We start from the raw sequence: 12,617 nt of genomic DNA, 5'->3' as shown, positions 1-12,617 counted from the left end.
GCAAAAATGCCTGTTTCGTGGAAGGAAGCATACATCATGGTGATTATGAAAGAAGGTACTGATGCAAATTGAATCCAAAATTACAAGCCAATTTCACTTTTGAATGCTGATTATAAAATTCTCATGACTATTATAGCAGGAAGAATAAAAAAAATGAGATTATTCACCCCGCCCAAAATGGTTTTCTCCCATTGAGACAAATCAGAAATAATACAAGAACAGTAATGAACATATTAGAATATTATGAAGTTGATCCAGAGAAAAAAGTAGCGCTTGTTTTTCTGGATGCTCAAAAAGCATTTGATAATTTAAATTGGCAATACATGATTCGACAAATTAGAGAAATGAAATTTGGAGATAAATTTGAACAAATGATTAAGCAGTATGTTCTTCCCCAAAAACAAGTATTATAATAAATGGAGAGATTACAAGACCATTTGAAATAATGAAAGGAATCTGCCAGGGATGCCCACTGTCACCTCTGCTCTTCATCCTGACATTAGAGTCGTTATTAACCAAAGTTAGAGCAAACCCAGAAATTAAAGGAACCAAAATAAAAAGGAGTATAAAATACAGGCAGACAACCTGGTATTTTTTAATGAGGACCCAAGGGAGACAGGACCTATCTTGTTACGGGAAATAAAGAAATATGGAGAAATATCGGGCCTTAACATTAATAAAGTAAAAACAAATATGATAGTTAAAAATGTAGCATTAAAACAGAAAAGAGAATTAGAGGAAGAATTGGGACTACATAGTACGAAAAAAATTAAATACTTAGGAATTTGGCTGACAGCAAGGTGTTCCTCGATTAAAGATAATTATGTGAAATTAATACAACAAATAAAATTGGATTTCGAAAGATGGAGGGCATTACAACTATCTATACTAGGTTGAATTGCAACCATCAATATGAATGTTTTGCTGAAATTGCTCTACCTTTTTCAAACTATGCCTATAAAATTGGATAAGAAATTCTTTACGGATTTGAATAGAATGATGGATTTTCTGGTCAAAATTAAATTTTGGTGCACCGATATTAAACAACTTGAATTTCTTGATTATTTGGGCTGATAATGATCGCCTAAATGATGTGTCAATTCTCATATGGGATGTGGATGTCAGATAAAGCATTACTTAAATCTGCTTAGAACTAAAGCAAAAATATGTGTGTGTGATCATCATGCTTCATTTGTTTAAAAGTATGATTGGATGATTGATTTTGGTATAAAGTACCAAACTGACCGTTTTAATTTATGTAAGATATGGAAAATATGTTAAGGTATTTAAACTTGAGTTTAATTTACCAAACTCGTACCTTACAGTAAAGAAGCACTAATTACAGTGCATTCTGTTATTATTCTTTTGTGGGCCTCGGGAACACACACAGGATGAGTTCATTCTAGTTCTAAAACTTTACCTATACAGATAGTTCTTGACTTACAGCCTTTCATTTAGTGTCTGTACAAAGTTACAATGGCACAGAAAAAAATGACTTATGACAATTTTTCACACTATCATTGCAGCATCCCTATGGTCACATGATCAAAAATTCAGACACTTGGCAACTGGTATATTTTTGACAGTTGCAGTGTCCCAGGATCATGTGATCACCTTTTGTAACCCTCTGACGAGCAAAGTCAGTGGGGAAGTCAGATTCACTTGACAGCTGTGTTATTAACTTAATAACTTCAGTGATTCACTTAACAACTATGACAAGAAAGGTTGTAAAATGGGGCAAAACTTGCTTTGCACCTGTCTTGTTTTGCAAACAGAAATTTTGGGCTCAATTGTGGCTGTAAATCTAATCTCCACAGCAACTTAGGCAATTTTTAATAAGAATACTGATTGTTCCATTTCCAAACCTTTGTGACTTAAGTAACAACAGTGTGAACAAGCCATTGACCTGATTCACACATGGTTGTCTAATAATTTATCAATCAATAGTGTTTTTGTTGAAAAGATAGTTGTGCTTTTAAAATGCTATTTATAGCAACAGCAAAAGAATTATAATAGATAGAAAAGTATTGCTGTTTTTTTTTCTTTGTCAAGAGATCATCTGGAGGGTGTGATGAATTTCAGTATATTAAAAATTAATTTTTCAGTCCCAATTGTGAACACAATTCGAGGACTATCTGTATTTATTCAGAATCAGTTATGTGCAAAGGGGTTATTTGTCTAATAAGAATTTCTAGAGCTGAATTGGATGTACATTTTAAAAAACATGCAGTACTTATTGGTGACATAGGTGACTCAAGGATGGTATTTTAGGATTATTATGACAGATCATTCTGTTGTGTATTGCTTTTGAGCGAGTTTGTAGCTTTGGTAGTCTTCTTGATAGACATGGTCTCCACATCTGCTCGATTTGTTAAGTGGGGATACATTACTGTACAAGCTGTATGAATTCTGCATTCATTTTTAAAAATTTTTGCAATAATTTAAATATTTAAAAAGGGGAAAGTATTATAGGCTGATATAGGCCGCATAAAAATAGAAGCTATATTATGAAATATTTTCCCTGAAAGATAGCCTTGTGTAACAGGTTCTTAATCCAAACTATTGAATACTTAGACCAGGGGTGTCCAAACTTGGTCCCTTTAAGACTTTTGGACTTCAACTCCCAGAGTCCCTCAGCCAGCAAAGCTGGCTGAGGAACTCTGGGAGTTGAAGTCCAAAAGTCTTAAAGGGACCAAGTTTGGACACCCCTGACTTAGACATACGACACTATTTTTTGTTTTCAAGGTTGCTCAGTCATGAGTTGTCAGCACATTGTAAAAGTAAGCTATAATGTTGGCTTTAGATTTCTGCTGAATCTTATATGTGAAAATTTGGGATTGTTAAAAGAAGCAGGAAATTGGTACAAAGAAAGCACGATTTTAATTATGGTTTGAGTTTATTCATTAAAGATTATTGTTAGCAAACATCAGTTTAATTTACAGTTAAACAAATGTTTATTCTTATAAATTATTTCAAGCCCTCAAAAAGTAGTATTGTAAGAAAGTCCTGCCAACTATAAAAAAAACTACTAGTCATTTCAAAATATGTAGTCACCTTTATAGCATTATTATTTACCCACTTGTAAGATTGTGGATTAGGATTGCTCTTTTAAAAATGAAAGTATTTCAGAATGATAATTAGCGATGCCGTTGATAGGGATTCACTGAATTGTTCAAAATCATGGCATTTTTGCTAGAAGAGGAAGATAAGTGTGAGCACATGCTGTTTATTGTCTTTTCTTGGACATGTTGGGTCAGTTCTAAATAAAGCATTGGGCATTATTAAATGTCCATACATTAAAATTGTATTTTATTTTTAAGAATGCCCATTGGCCTGTATATAGCCAAAATATTAATATACTTGAGGCTGGTGTTTTTATTATATGTGCATCCAATTTCTATAATTACATTAAAATGTACTTTTTCTAATACTGAATGATACATGGGTAATGTCAGTCATGTTGCAGAATCCAGAACTAAATGAATCCTGCGAAAAAAAAAGCTATCCTTAGTTCTGTGCCTGAGGATTACTCAGCAAACATTTATTTTACTCCTACTCTTTTTAGGGGTATTGGAATTCTTATGTTGAGCACTTGTTATACTTTGTACTTAAAATATAATGACTAAATAGTATTGTTTTCCATGCCAGTCATTTTTATGTGAATTTCTGCCTTTGGAATGCACTTCTTTGTACATTAGCCAATTAAATCGGGTTTTATAATAGTCACACAGTATGTAGAAACTTCTGTTTGATCAGAAACACAGGTGCTTCTGGAAACTAATGTTATGAAACAAGAATGCACTAATTAAGTTCTGGTTTGTTTATTTTTTGCTGTCCTAGGTTAATTAATTAGTTGATTCTTGTGGAATTAATGTGGAGAGCAGTCTTGTTTTAAAGTTTTACACATTAATTTCATTTTTTAAGAATGCTTTTGGGGCAAATGTTAAGGGAAAATATAGATGAAACTCAATTTTAAATACAGTCTAAGCATCAATTACTTTTTCAAAATAACTCCTTCAAATGTCATAATGGAGAGGTTTTAGGACAAATTGTGTAGGTAGTTTATTAGTTGCAAAACTATACAGCTGTTAGAATTTTTGAACTTGTATAGGAGCAAAAGTATATTAATGGCCATCCAAACTGTTTCCTTATGTCCTATTTTTTTCTGTTCTATGGACAGGGGATGGTACTAAAACTACTCCTTGATGCTAGAGAGACTCCAGAAGGCTAGACTCTGGAAATTCAACTTCCTTATTCTCTGGCTTGTGCTTCTCTGTGGCAAGATGGTCAGTGCTTGTTTAGTATCGTTATGCTGCCTTAATAAAGAGGCTTTTCTTGTCTTGTATTTTGAGATGTGATTTTGTTCAGGAAAGTATTATTTCAGTGTATGAGGTTTGGGCTTTCACAAAAGAGAGTGAAAAAGCAAGATTGCGGGGGAGCAGGAACAACACCCTAAAATCTTTGAAGAACTGAGCTTTACTGCATGCCAACAGTAAAACCTGAGATGTGCGGATGGTTGAATGACCAGAAGAACTTTACAGTATTTTTATACTCTAAACTGAGTGCTTTGAGATTGAGGAATAACATGGAACCTAAATTTACTCAATTGCATGCAAAAGATAAATCACAAGTATATTTATTAAACAATGTAGATTGCCTAAGTAGAATGATTGAACAGCAAAGAGCAATAAAAACAAAGTTATTTTATGAAATTTTTATTATTTTCTAATGCATATCTTCTGTTTTCTCAGCAGGTAACCTCGAAAGGTGCCAGCTTAAATCCTAATGCAAAGGTATGGCAAGAAAGCATGCAGGGAAACCCAGAAGCTGCAGCAGTAACTAATGGCACTGAGCAATCATGGCAAGAGGCAGCAGCTGTCCAGGGTAATTGTACAGAAGGTAAGATATCAGGTTGATATATCTAAATGCTACTTAATTCCTTTCTTAGTTTTGAATTCTAGATGTAACACTAATACCAAAATTTAGTAGCAAGAAGCAGATCTTGTTCTTGAACAGCCTGTGATAGATACTGAATGCCAATGGCATCTAACATGAGGCATTAACTTCGGAAAAGTTAGTTAAGATATTTGAATAGTAAGGGTAATTTTTTTAGGGCTGTAAGTATAGTGGCCCAGTGATGACCAAGTATCGCGCTAAGAGGGGATCATGTTGCTAAGAGTACAGAAATGATCTTTTGACTTATTCTTTCTCTTTCTCCCATTTCTTTTCTTGTCTCACTTTTGTCTTGATCTTTTTCTCATTTCTGCACTTTAGTGAACACTTGACCCTATGAACAAAAAGATTATGAGATCTGAGGGCCATGTACAATCCTTCCTACTTCCTTAGAATAATGAACAACTTAGTAAATAATTTATTATGGAATCAGGCCATTGATTTCATCATCAGTTATTTGCACTATGAATAAACTTTGTTTTGTTATTTGACATATAGTAGCTGCTAAGTAAGAGATTACTGACTCTTAAGTATCTTGTAGCATTTATGTGAATTAGTTTGGCTAATTGTTGCTGGGCGATGAGAGGCTAAAGAGAAATACTTACTAATCAAATTTATATGGCCACCCATCTCATTGAAAGTGATTCTGGGCAGCGTACAACAATCCAATAAAGCAATAAATATAAAACAAATATAAAATAATTACCTAAAATCATTATAAATTATTAAAAACATAAAAAACTATAAAATAATAACTTATGTATATAAAATATATATAATTGTACTTTATATTTCCTGAACAATGGTAGGATTCCATGTACATTTTCGCTCTTTTATTTATTTATTTATTTATAAATGCTGCCTATTTTCTAAAAGGTGACTGGGTGGTTATTTGTATAATTTAGCCATGCATCTCTTTGTTCCATTATATTTTAAATTACTTCTTTAAAAAGAGCCAGTGTTGCAGTGAGCAGACTCGGAGAAAGTTAACCTAATTAAATTTAAAATTAATTAATTAGTTTTAATTTTATTATTAATTAATAGCAATACTAATTTTTTTGGATCTCTGCAACAAACTTTATATGTAGCTGATAAAATTTAAATGTATATAGTGGCTTATGAGAGAGAGTTGCATAATGACACCATCATAATGATGTAAATTGATAGATGTGACCATTTGTCCAGTGCCATCACTCAAATGATGTAAATCACCACTATAATGTTCTTCCTTATTTAGCAGACATTCATGAATAGGACATATTTCTTCCCTTAAATTGGTCCATTAAACTAAGTAGTATGGTTACTTCCTTTGTGTTTAATATTTTTTGTCACAGTATAGTAAAAAATTTAATATAGTAGCTCATATTTGCCGTACAGCCAACTTTGCTATAGTAGTTAAGGTGCTGGACTAGGAAACAGGAGAATGAATTTTCGTCCTGTCTTATGCATGAAAAGCCAAGTGGATGTGACTTTGGGCCAGTCATTCTCTCTAGCCAACCCACTTCACAGGGTTGTTGTGGTTAAAACAGGAGAAAGGAACGAGTATTAGGTATGTTTGCTGCCTTAATTACTGATAAAGTAATAAAGGTGAGATACAATCTATGTTCAAGGGGTTACAGAGCTTCACTTAAAATTTTGGTGTTTTTACTGATGCCTTGGGGACTTTGGTTTACGTGTTTTGTCTTGGTGGTTTCCAAATATCTGTAGAAAGATCTAAATATAAATAACTGAATCACAAGCCTTTTTTGTCTTTTGAAACAAGCTTCTGGAGTTGTTTCACAGCTGTAATCTGAAGAATGAAAGACATGTAGAAAGGATTACACGGTTGTAAAAAGGAGAAGAGAGAGAATGTGGTGTAGTTCTTATTGTCTAGTATCCTTGACAGTCCTTTAAGCTGTCATTTATATAAACTATTGGGGGGGAAAGCCAAAATTGGTGGATGCATTCAAGTTAAGTTAACCTATATATGTGAGCACTTCGATAATTATGTTTTTTTTTAAAAAAAAACTTGTACTTAGAGGTCTCACAGGTTCTTTTAATTATACCCCATTTACAACTATTCCTACTACTCCTACTCCAACTACTTGTAAGTCCTACTCCTCCCACTCCTTGAGACAATTATCTCTTATCTAATGGCTTTGCTCCCACATAACACCACCAGCTGCCTCTCAGCACAGCTTTTATATCCAAGGTTGCAGTGCTGACTACCAAGAGCACTTAAAGAGACAGGATTACAGCAGCACAGCCATTTTCTGGGAAACCTGCTATCTCACAAAAGGTTCTCAAACATCAGTTTTTTATATAAGGATGGGATGCTACTAGACTTTATTTCCCATTGATTGCTCTTGTACTCTTTCAGGCAATACTGAGGCTGCAGAGGATTGTACTAAACAATATGAAGCAATGTATTCATCTTGTGAATTGTCAAGAAACAGTTCATGTGCTGAAGAATCAGCAGCTAATGGTCTGGTCTTAGCACATGAGGAACTTGGATATCCACTCTATGATGTTTCGGGTAAATAGTCTACATTGTGAAAACCTACGTTGATTAAAATTAGAAATAGCAATGAAATGTTATTCTGAATGCATTAGCAAATTATGCAGTATATTACATAGGTTCTGAAAGTAGATACACGCTGTGTATACCCTCAGTACCAGTTATGTATAGTGCATGAGATTATTGATATCTCAGAACTTGGATAGTGGCAGTAGTGTTTTTGTTTCCCCCAAAATAAGACCTATCCCAAAAATAAGACCTAGCATGGTTTTTACGTGTGCCTAATTAAAACCATATCCCCAAAATAAGCTCTATTTAAGAGCCTGTGCAGCTGGACGGCCATTCTGTTTGGTGCTCGCAGTGCTGTAGCCACGTGTGTGTGTGGAGTAGCTACACGTGCCCTGCACCAGTTTACCTTAGGACCCTCACAGCAAGTTCATCCACGCCTGACACCTGCCTTGCCTTGCCTCGCCTCGCAGCGGCAGCACCTGCAGCCATGTGCAGCAGGAGCCCACGTGCCTACCGGCCCATTTCTGCTTGCTCACTGCCACAATGGAGCAGGAAGCCGAGCAGTATGCTGGTGCCATGGCTGCGAGCCAAGCCAGGTGTCAGGGCATGGCTGACTGGTTTTGGGGCCCTGAGATAAGCCAGTGTGGAGCAACTCGCCTCGTGGCTGTGGTTGGCCTGCTTCATTGTGGCCGTAATGAAGCAGAAGTGGCCCAGCGGCTACGCAGGGTCCTATTGGACAGGACTGCTGGAGCCACCATCATGAGGCAGGTGTCAGTGGGAAAAATATAGTTTCCAAATAATTAATACATTTAATTTTGTGTTTTGTTGTTTTTATTATTTTGTTATTTTTATTATATCCCAAAATAGGCAGCAGTTGGCTAGTTCTGTACTTTAAAGGAGTTCTGGAGAAACTAGATCACTTAGGAAAGGAGGAGCAACAGGGATGACTAGGGAACTAGATTCTAATTGATTCTAATTGCTATGAGGAGAGAGGAAAGGATGCGAGTTAGTTAAGCTTTGAGAAGCAAAAACTAGACATATAGCACTGCCCAGATTCCTGGAAGTATGTTATACAGATTTGTGATTGTGATCCTCTTGTTATTATTCCAGAATGTGACGATTTGTTACAAGAAGGTAGATTTCAATTCAATGTTAAAAGTGTATTAATAGTGAAAACAATTGATAAATGGAATTAAATACCCAAGGAAGTGGTGTGATCCTCTTCAGGGGCTGTATTGTAGTTGAGGCTTGATAGGCAGGCTTTAATTTGGATTCCTTCACTGAACAAGGACACAGTGACCTAAATGGCCGCCTCCAAGCTCGCAAGTCTAGTGAAGGTATTCTGTGTATATTCTGAGGTACAGTTCTTTCAGTTGTTTGCTTTGGAAGAGACATACGAAGGAAGAATATTGCAGCTTTGAAACCACACCAAAATGTTTTTAAGTGTTAGAATTCCAGTCCCTACACCCCACGCATCATGTTTAAGGGGTTTAATGAAAAGTTGAAAATTATAATTTAGTTTCCCAGGCAAGACAAGGTCCTGTTTTATTTCTCTTCTTTTAAATATTTTTAAAGGACACTAGACTCAAAAAAAATTCAGGACAAATGGCTTGTTCTTTTTTCATGCTTTCTGTTTACTATTAACCCAATGTATATATTTTTATCTCTTCTTTGATATATTGGTATCCCTGTTCAGTTTTGTGCCATAGTCTTATTTTGCGTTATTTGTGCTTATGCAACAACAAAATGGGAAAGCTGTTTAATTTTGTTGTTTATGTGTAAATTGCATGTGAGATTTTCTTCCAGGTGATTGTTTTTTTCTTCTTCAAAACATTTGAATTAGTATCTAAAGGCAAATAGACTATTGCAAGTATTTGTGGGTTATAGATTTCTGGTAAAAAGCCCTGTATATTTTTGAATTGTGTTTATCACTATCACATTAGCTCTAATTTGATTGCTTTATAGACCCTAAGTGACAACAGCAATCCTATAAAGAATGTTTCAATGCAATTGATATTAATAGAACAATTCTTTGTTCAAAATATACCTAGAATACCATAAACACTACAAACCAAAGTTGTATAATTAATAAAGTTAAAATAGAAGGAACAGTAATTACTAGATGCAGTTACAAATAACTGATTGCAGCCCAGGTATTGGGGATTTGGTATCATTTGTTAAGTTTGGTGTTCTTAATAAATCTGCCCTACTGCAATTCCACCAGTTCTCCATGAAGAAAAAAACTTTTTTGGCTACTGATATCCTTTGATCCAACACTGCTGAAAGGAGAAAGGAAGTAAGATATGTGTTTTCAAAGCCTCTGCTTTCTAAGAATTCCCTAATCTTCAACACAATATTCTGAGAAGAGTGTTAGGAGCTAGGGGGAAGTACGTTACAACTGCTTTCTGTCAGTAGGGATAAAAACTGAATATAAATTCCTGATTTTAGACAATATATTCTTGGAATTTTTTTCTCAGGTGAAGGCAACCCTGTCATTTCTACAGAGGATTTAAAAGAATGCTTGAAGAAACAATTAGAGTTCTGTTTTTCACGGTATTGTGCCTTTTGATTATTTTAGTGTATTCATGAAGTTAGTTTCAGCTAAATAGAGCTACTTGGCATGCTTTGTGGATATTTTATAAGAAATTAATTAGAAAATCTAATGACATATCTCTAGAGGCTCCCAGTAGATCTAGATATAGTTGCAAAGTCAGATTGAGCTAAATACACCTCAATTAAAATACTCTGAAATAAAATAGAGAAATAGTTTATTTTTCTAATAACTGTCCCTGCTTTCTTGGGGATAAATAAGTTGAATACTTTAATTTTGAATACAGTTGCCAAATATGTTGAAAGTAAAACCTCAGTTTGCTGGACTATGATGCAGTGGGGTTCATATGGAACAGACCATTGCAGTTTACATAATTGGTGTAATTATATCATTACACAAATGATCCAAATGATTTGCATAATTTCACACCATTAATGACCTAAAATGTATAATTTGCATTGCTATGATAATGTACTCTTTGATATAGCTGATTTAGAGAAATAATGGACTCCCTTTCCATCCAGTTTTTTTTTATTTTGCTAAAACAAGGTTTGCTGCAAGCTAGTCAGGAATGATATTCATAATTTAGTGTAATGCATTAATAAATGCTTGTGAAAACCAGCTTGGAACAATCTAGATGATGTGAATACTTTTTAAATACTTAAAATGTTTACAACCATCTACTTTTTCACCCTAAATCTGAAACTATTTTTCAGTAATAATATCAGATTATATTGCTATGGTAATTCTTTAATTTGGGAATATGATCAAGATTTTGTTTAAAAATAATAGATCCTTTAAAAGTAGCTGGATTGTATTATTAACTGCTTAAACTGTTTCTGGGGTTAGTAGCTTAATTTCTTTTGAAAAGAAAATAATACCAGTATTTGTTTTTTTAAAGGTTCTGTAAAATGTTTATTAATTTATTTCTAGTGAGAATCTATCCAAGGATCTTTACTTGATGTCTCAGATGGACAGTGATCAATTTATTCCAATATGGACTATTGCCAATATGGAAGGAATTAAGAAACTGACAACCAATATGGATCTTATTGTGGAAGTACTAAGAGGTATATAAAAATCTCATTTTTGTGTGAATTCTATAGAATTGTTATTCTATATGAATCTCTTGTCCTGACCTTGTTATTACATAGAAATGGATATAGAGGTATTCCTTCTTTAGCAATTACAGATGGGAACAATAGTTCTATCTTTAATTGATGATGTTGGTAAGTGGGAAATCATGGGCCTGTGACTGTTTTCCTTTTCTTCTCTCACCCATCCTTTGAAATGATCACTCTGGCACTTGGATAATCGGCAAGAAGGGAATTGATGTTTTTAGTTACTTTCTTTGACAAAAAGGGATGACTAAAAAAGGTCAGGTACGAGAGAGGCTAACTAGATATTGCTTACCCTCCCTATTTAAGTAATCTGCCCGAGTTTAGAAAAAGAAAAAAGAAAAAGCAATCTCTTTGGTACCTGACCCATTTGTTCTCTCCATTCCCCTTGCAGAATAAAGAGATTGGAGAGAAAGGGATTACAAGAGAGTTAGCAGACACATTGGACTGTTTGTGTATGTATTCAGAATTGGCACCAGTGCATTCCTTTCAAAATGTGTTCCCCATTGTGTGTCTGCTAACCCTCCTGTAACCCTTTTTTCTCCTATCTCTCTGGAGGTTAAAAAAAGAAAAGGAATACTTGTGGATTTTACTCTGCTAATTGTTGCCAACTATAAGAGGCGGTGCTCATTTCTGTTTCAAGGTGCTTGAACCAGCACTGTCTGAAGACATTTCTGTGGTCATGTGGCATGATGACATCACGTAACACCATTAAGTCACTGGAAGGGACAGAATATGAAACCAACAGTTCAGACACAGGATCACATACTACAATGGCAATCATGTGACTAAGGCATACTCTGAAGGCAAATGCAGGCATTGGTTGTAAAGCTACTTGTTCAGCACTATCCCAACTTTGAATGGTTGCTGAATGAGACGAGATAAGCAAGGATTCCCTGGATTTACAACCAGTCATTTAAAACTTCCAGTTGTCATAAAACATCCCTCCCACCACCATTTATAGTGGTTGCATCTGAGTAATTGGAACTTGTTTGTACTTATAACAAAAGCACTTAGACTTATATACCACTTCACAGTGCTTTACAGCCCTTTCTAAGTGATTTACAGAGTCAGCATATTGGCCCCAACAATCTGGGTCCTCATTTTACTGACCTTGGCTGAGTCAACCTTGAGCTTGGTGAGATTTGAACTGCCAAGTTGCAAGCAGCCAGCGGTCAGCAGAAGTAATCTGCTGTACTACATTCTAACCACTGTGCCACCACGGCTCTTATGACTGTTTGCCATGTGCCCCATGATCATGTGATAGCAATTTGCATTTTTTTCTGCCAGCTTCTCTAGAAAGTCAATGGGGAAGCCAGCAGAGAAGGTTGTAAGCTGTTGCTGCCTGCCAAGAGGATTCCCTTTCACCTCTGGGAACTGGCTGAAGGAGAAGCATGTCAAGAGAAACAGAACTCCTTCAGCAGGGTGGAGAAATGAAGCTCAGATCCCAAAGGCCCATGTTCCATTCCCACAGTCCACCAGAGAAGTT

General features: G+C 35.1%; 1 protein-coding gene across 1 annotated transcript in view; it reads left to right on the top strand.

The window, feature by feature from the left end:
- Window positions 1-12,617, top strand: part of LARP4 (La ribonucleoprotein 4) — a 41,232-nt gene that overhangs the window by 8,055 nt on the left and 20,560 nt on the right. Inside the window, exons 2-6 of the mRNA XM_058167188.1 lie at window positions 4,181-4,286; window positions 4,752-4,899; window positions 7,313-7,468; window positions 9,937-10,012; window positions 10,944-11,080. Of these exons, the coding sequence (XP_058023171.1) occupies window positions 4,206-4,286; window positions 4,752-4,899; window positions 7,313-7,468; window positions 9,937-10,012; window positions 10,944-11,080 (598 nt within the window). The 5' untranslated portion in view covers window positions 4,181-4,205. The remainder of the gene's footprint in view (window positions 1-4,180; window positions 4,287-4,751; window positions 4,900-7,312; window positions 7,469-9,936; window positions 10,013-10,943; window positions 11,081-12,617) is intronic.

Source organism: Ahaetulla prasina, chromosome 2 (genome assembly GCF_028640845.1).
Source record: "Ahaetulla prasina isolate Xishuangbanna chromosome 2, ASM2864084v1, whole genome shotgun sequence".
NCBI classification, from domain to species: Eukaryota; Metazoa; Chordata; class Lepidosauria; order Squamata; family Colubridae; genus Ahaetulla; species Ahaetulla prasina.
Note: the sequence above shows the minus strand (reverse complement) of the source record. Positions and strands in the feature narration are given on the sequence as shown.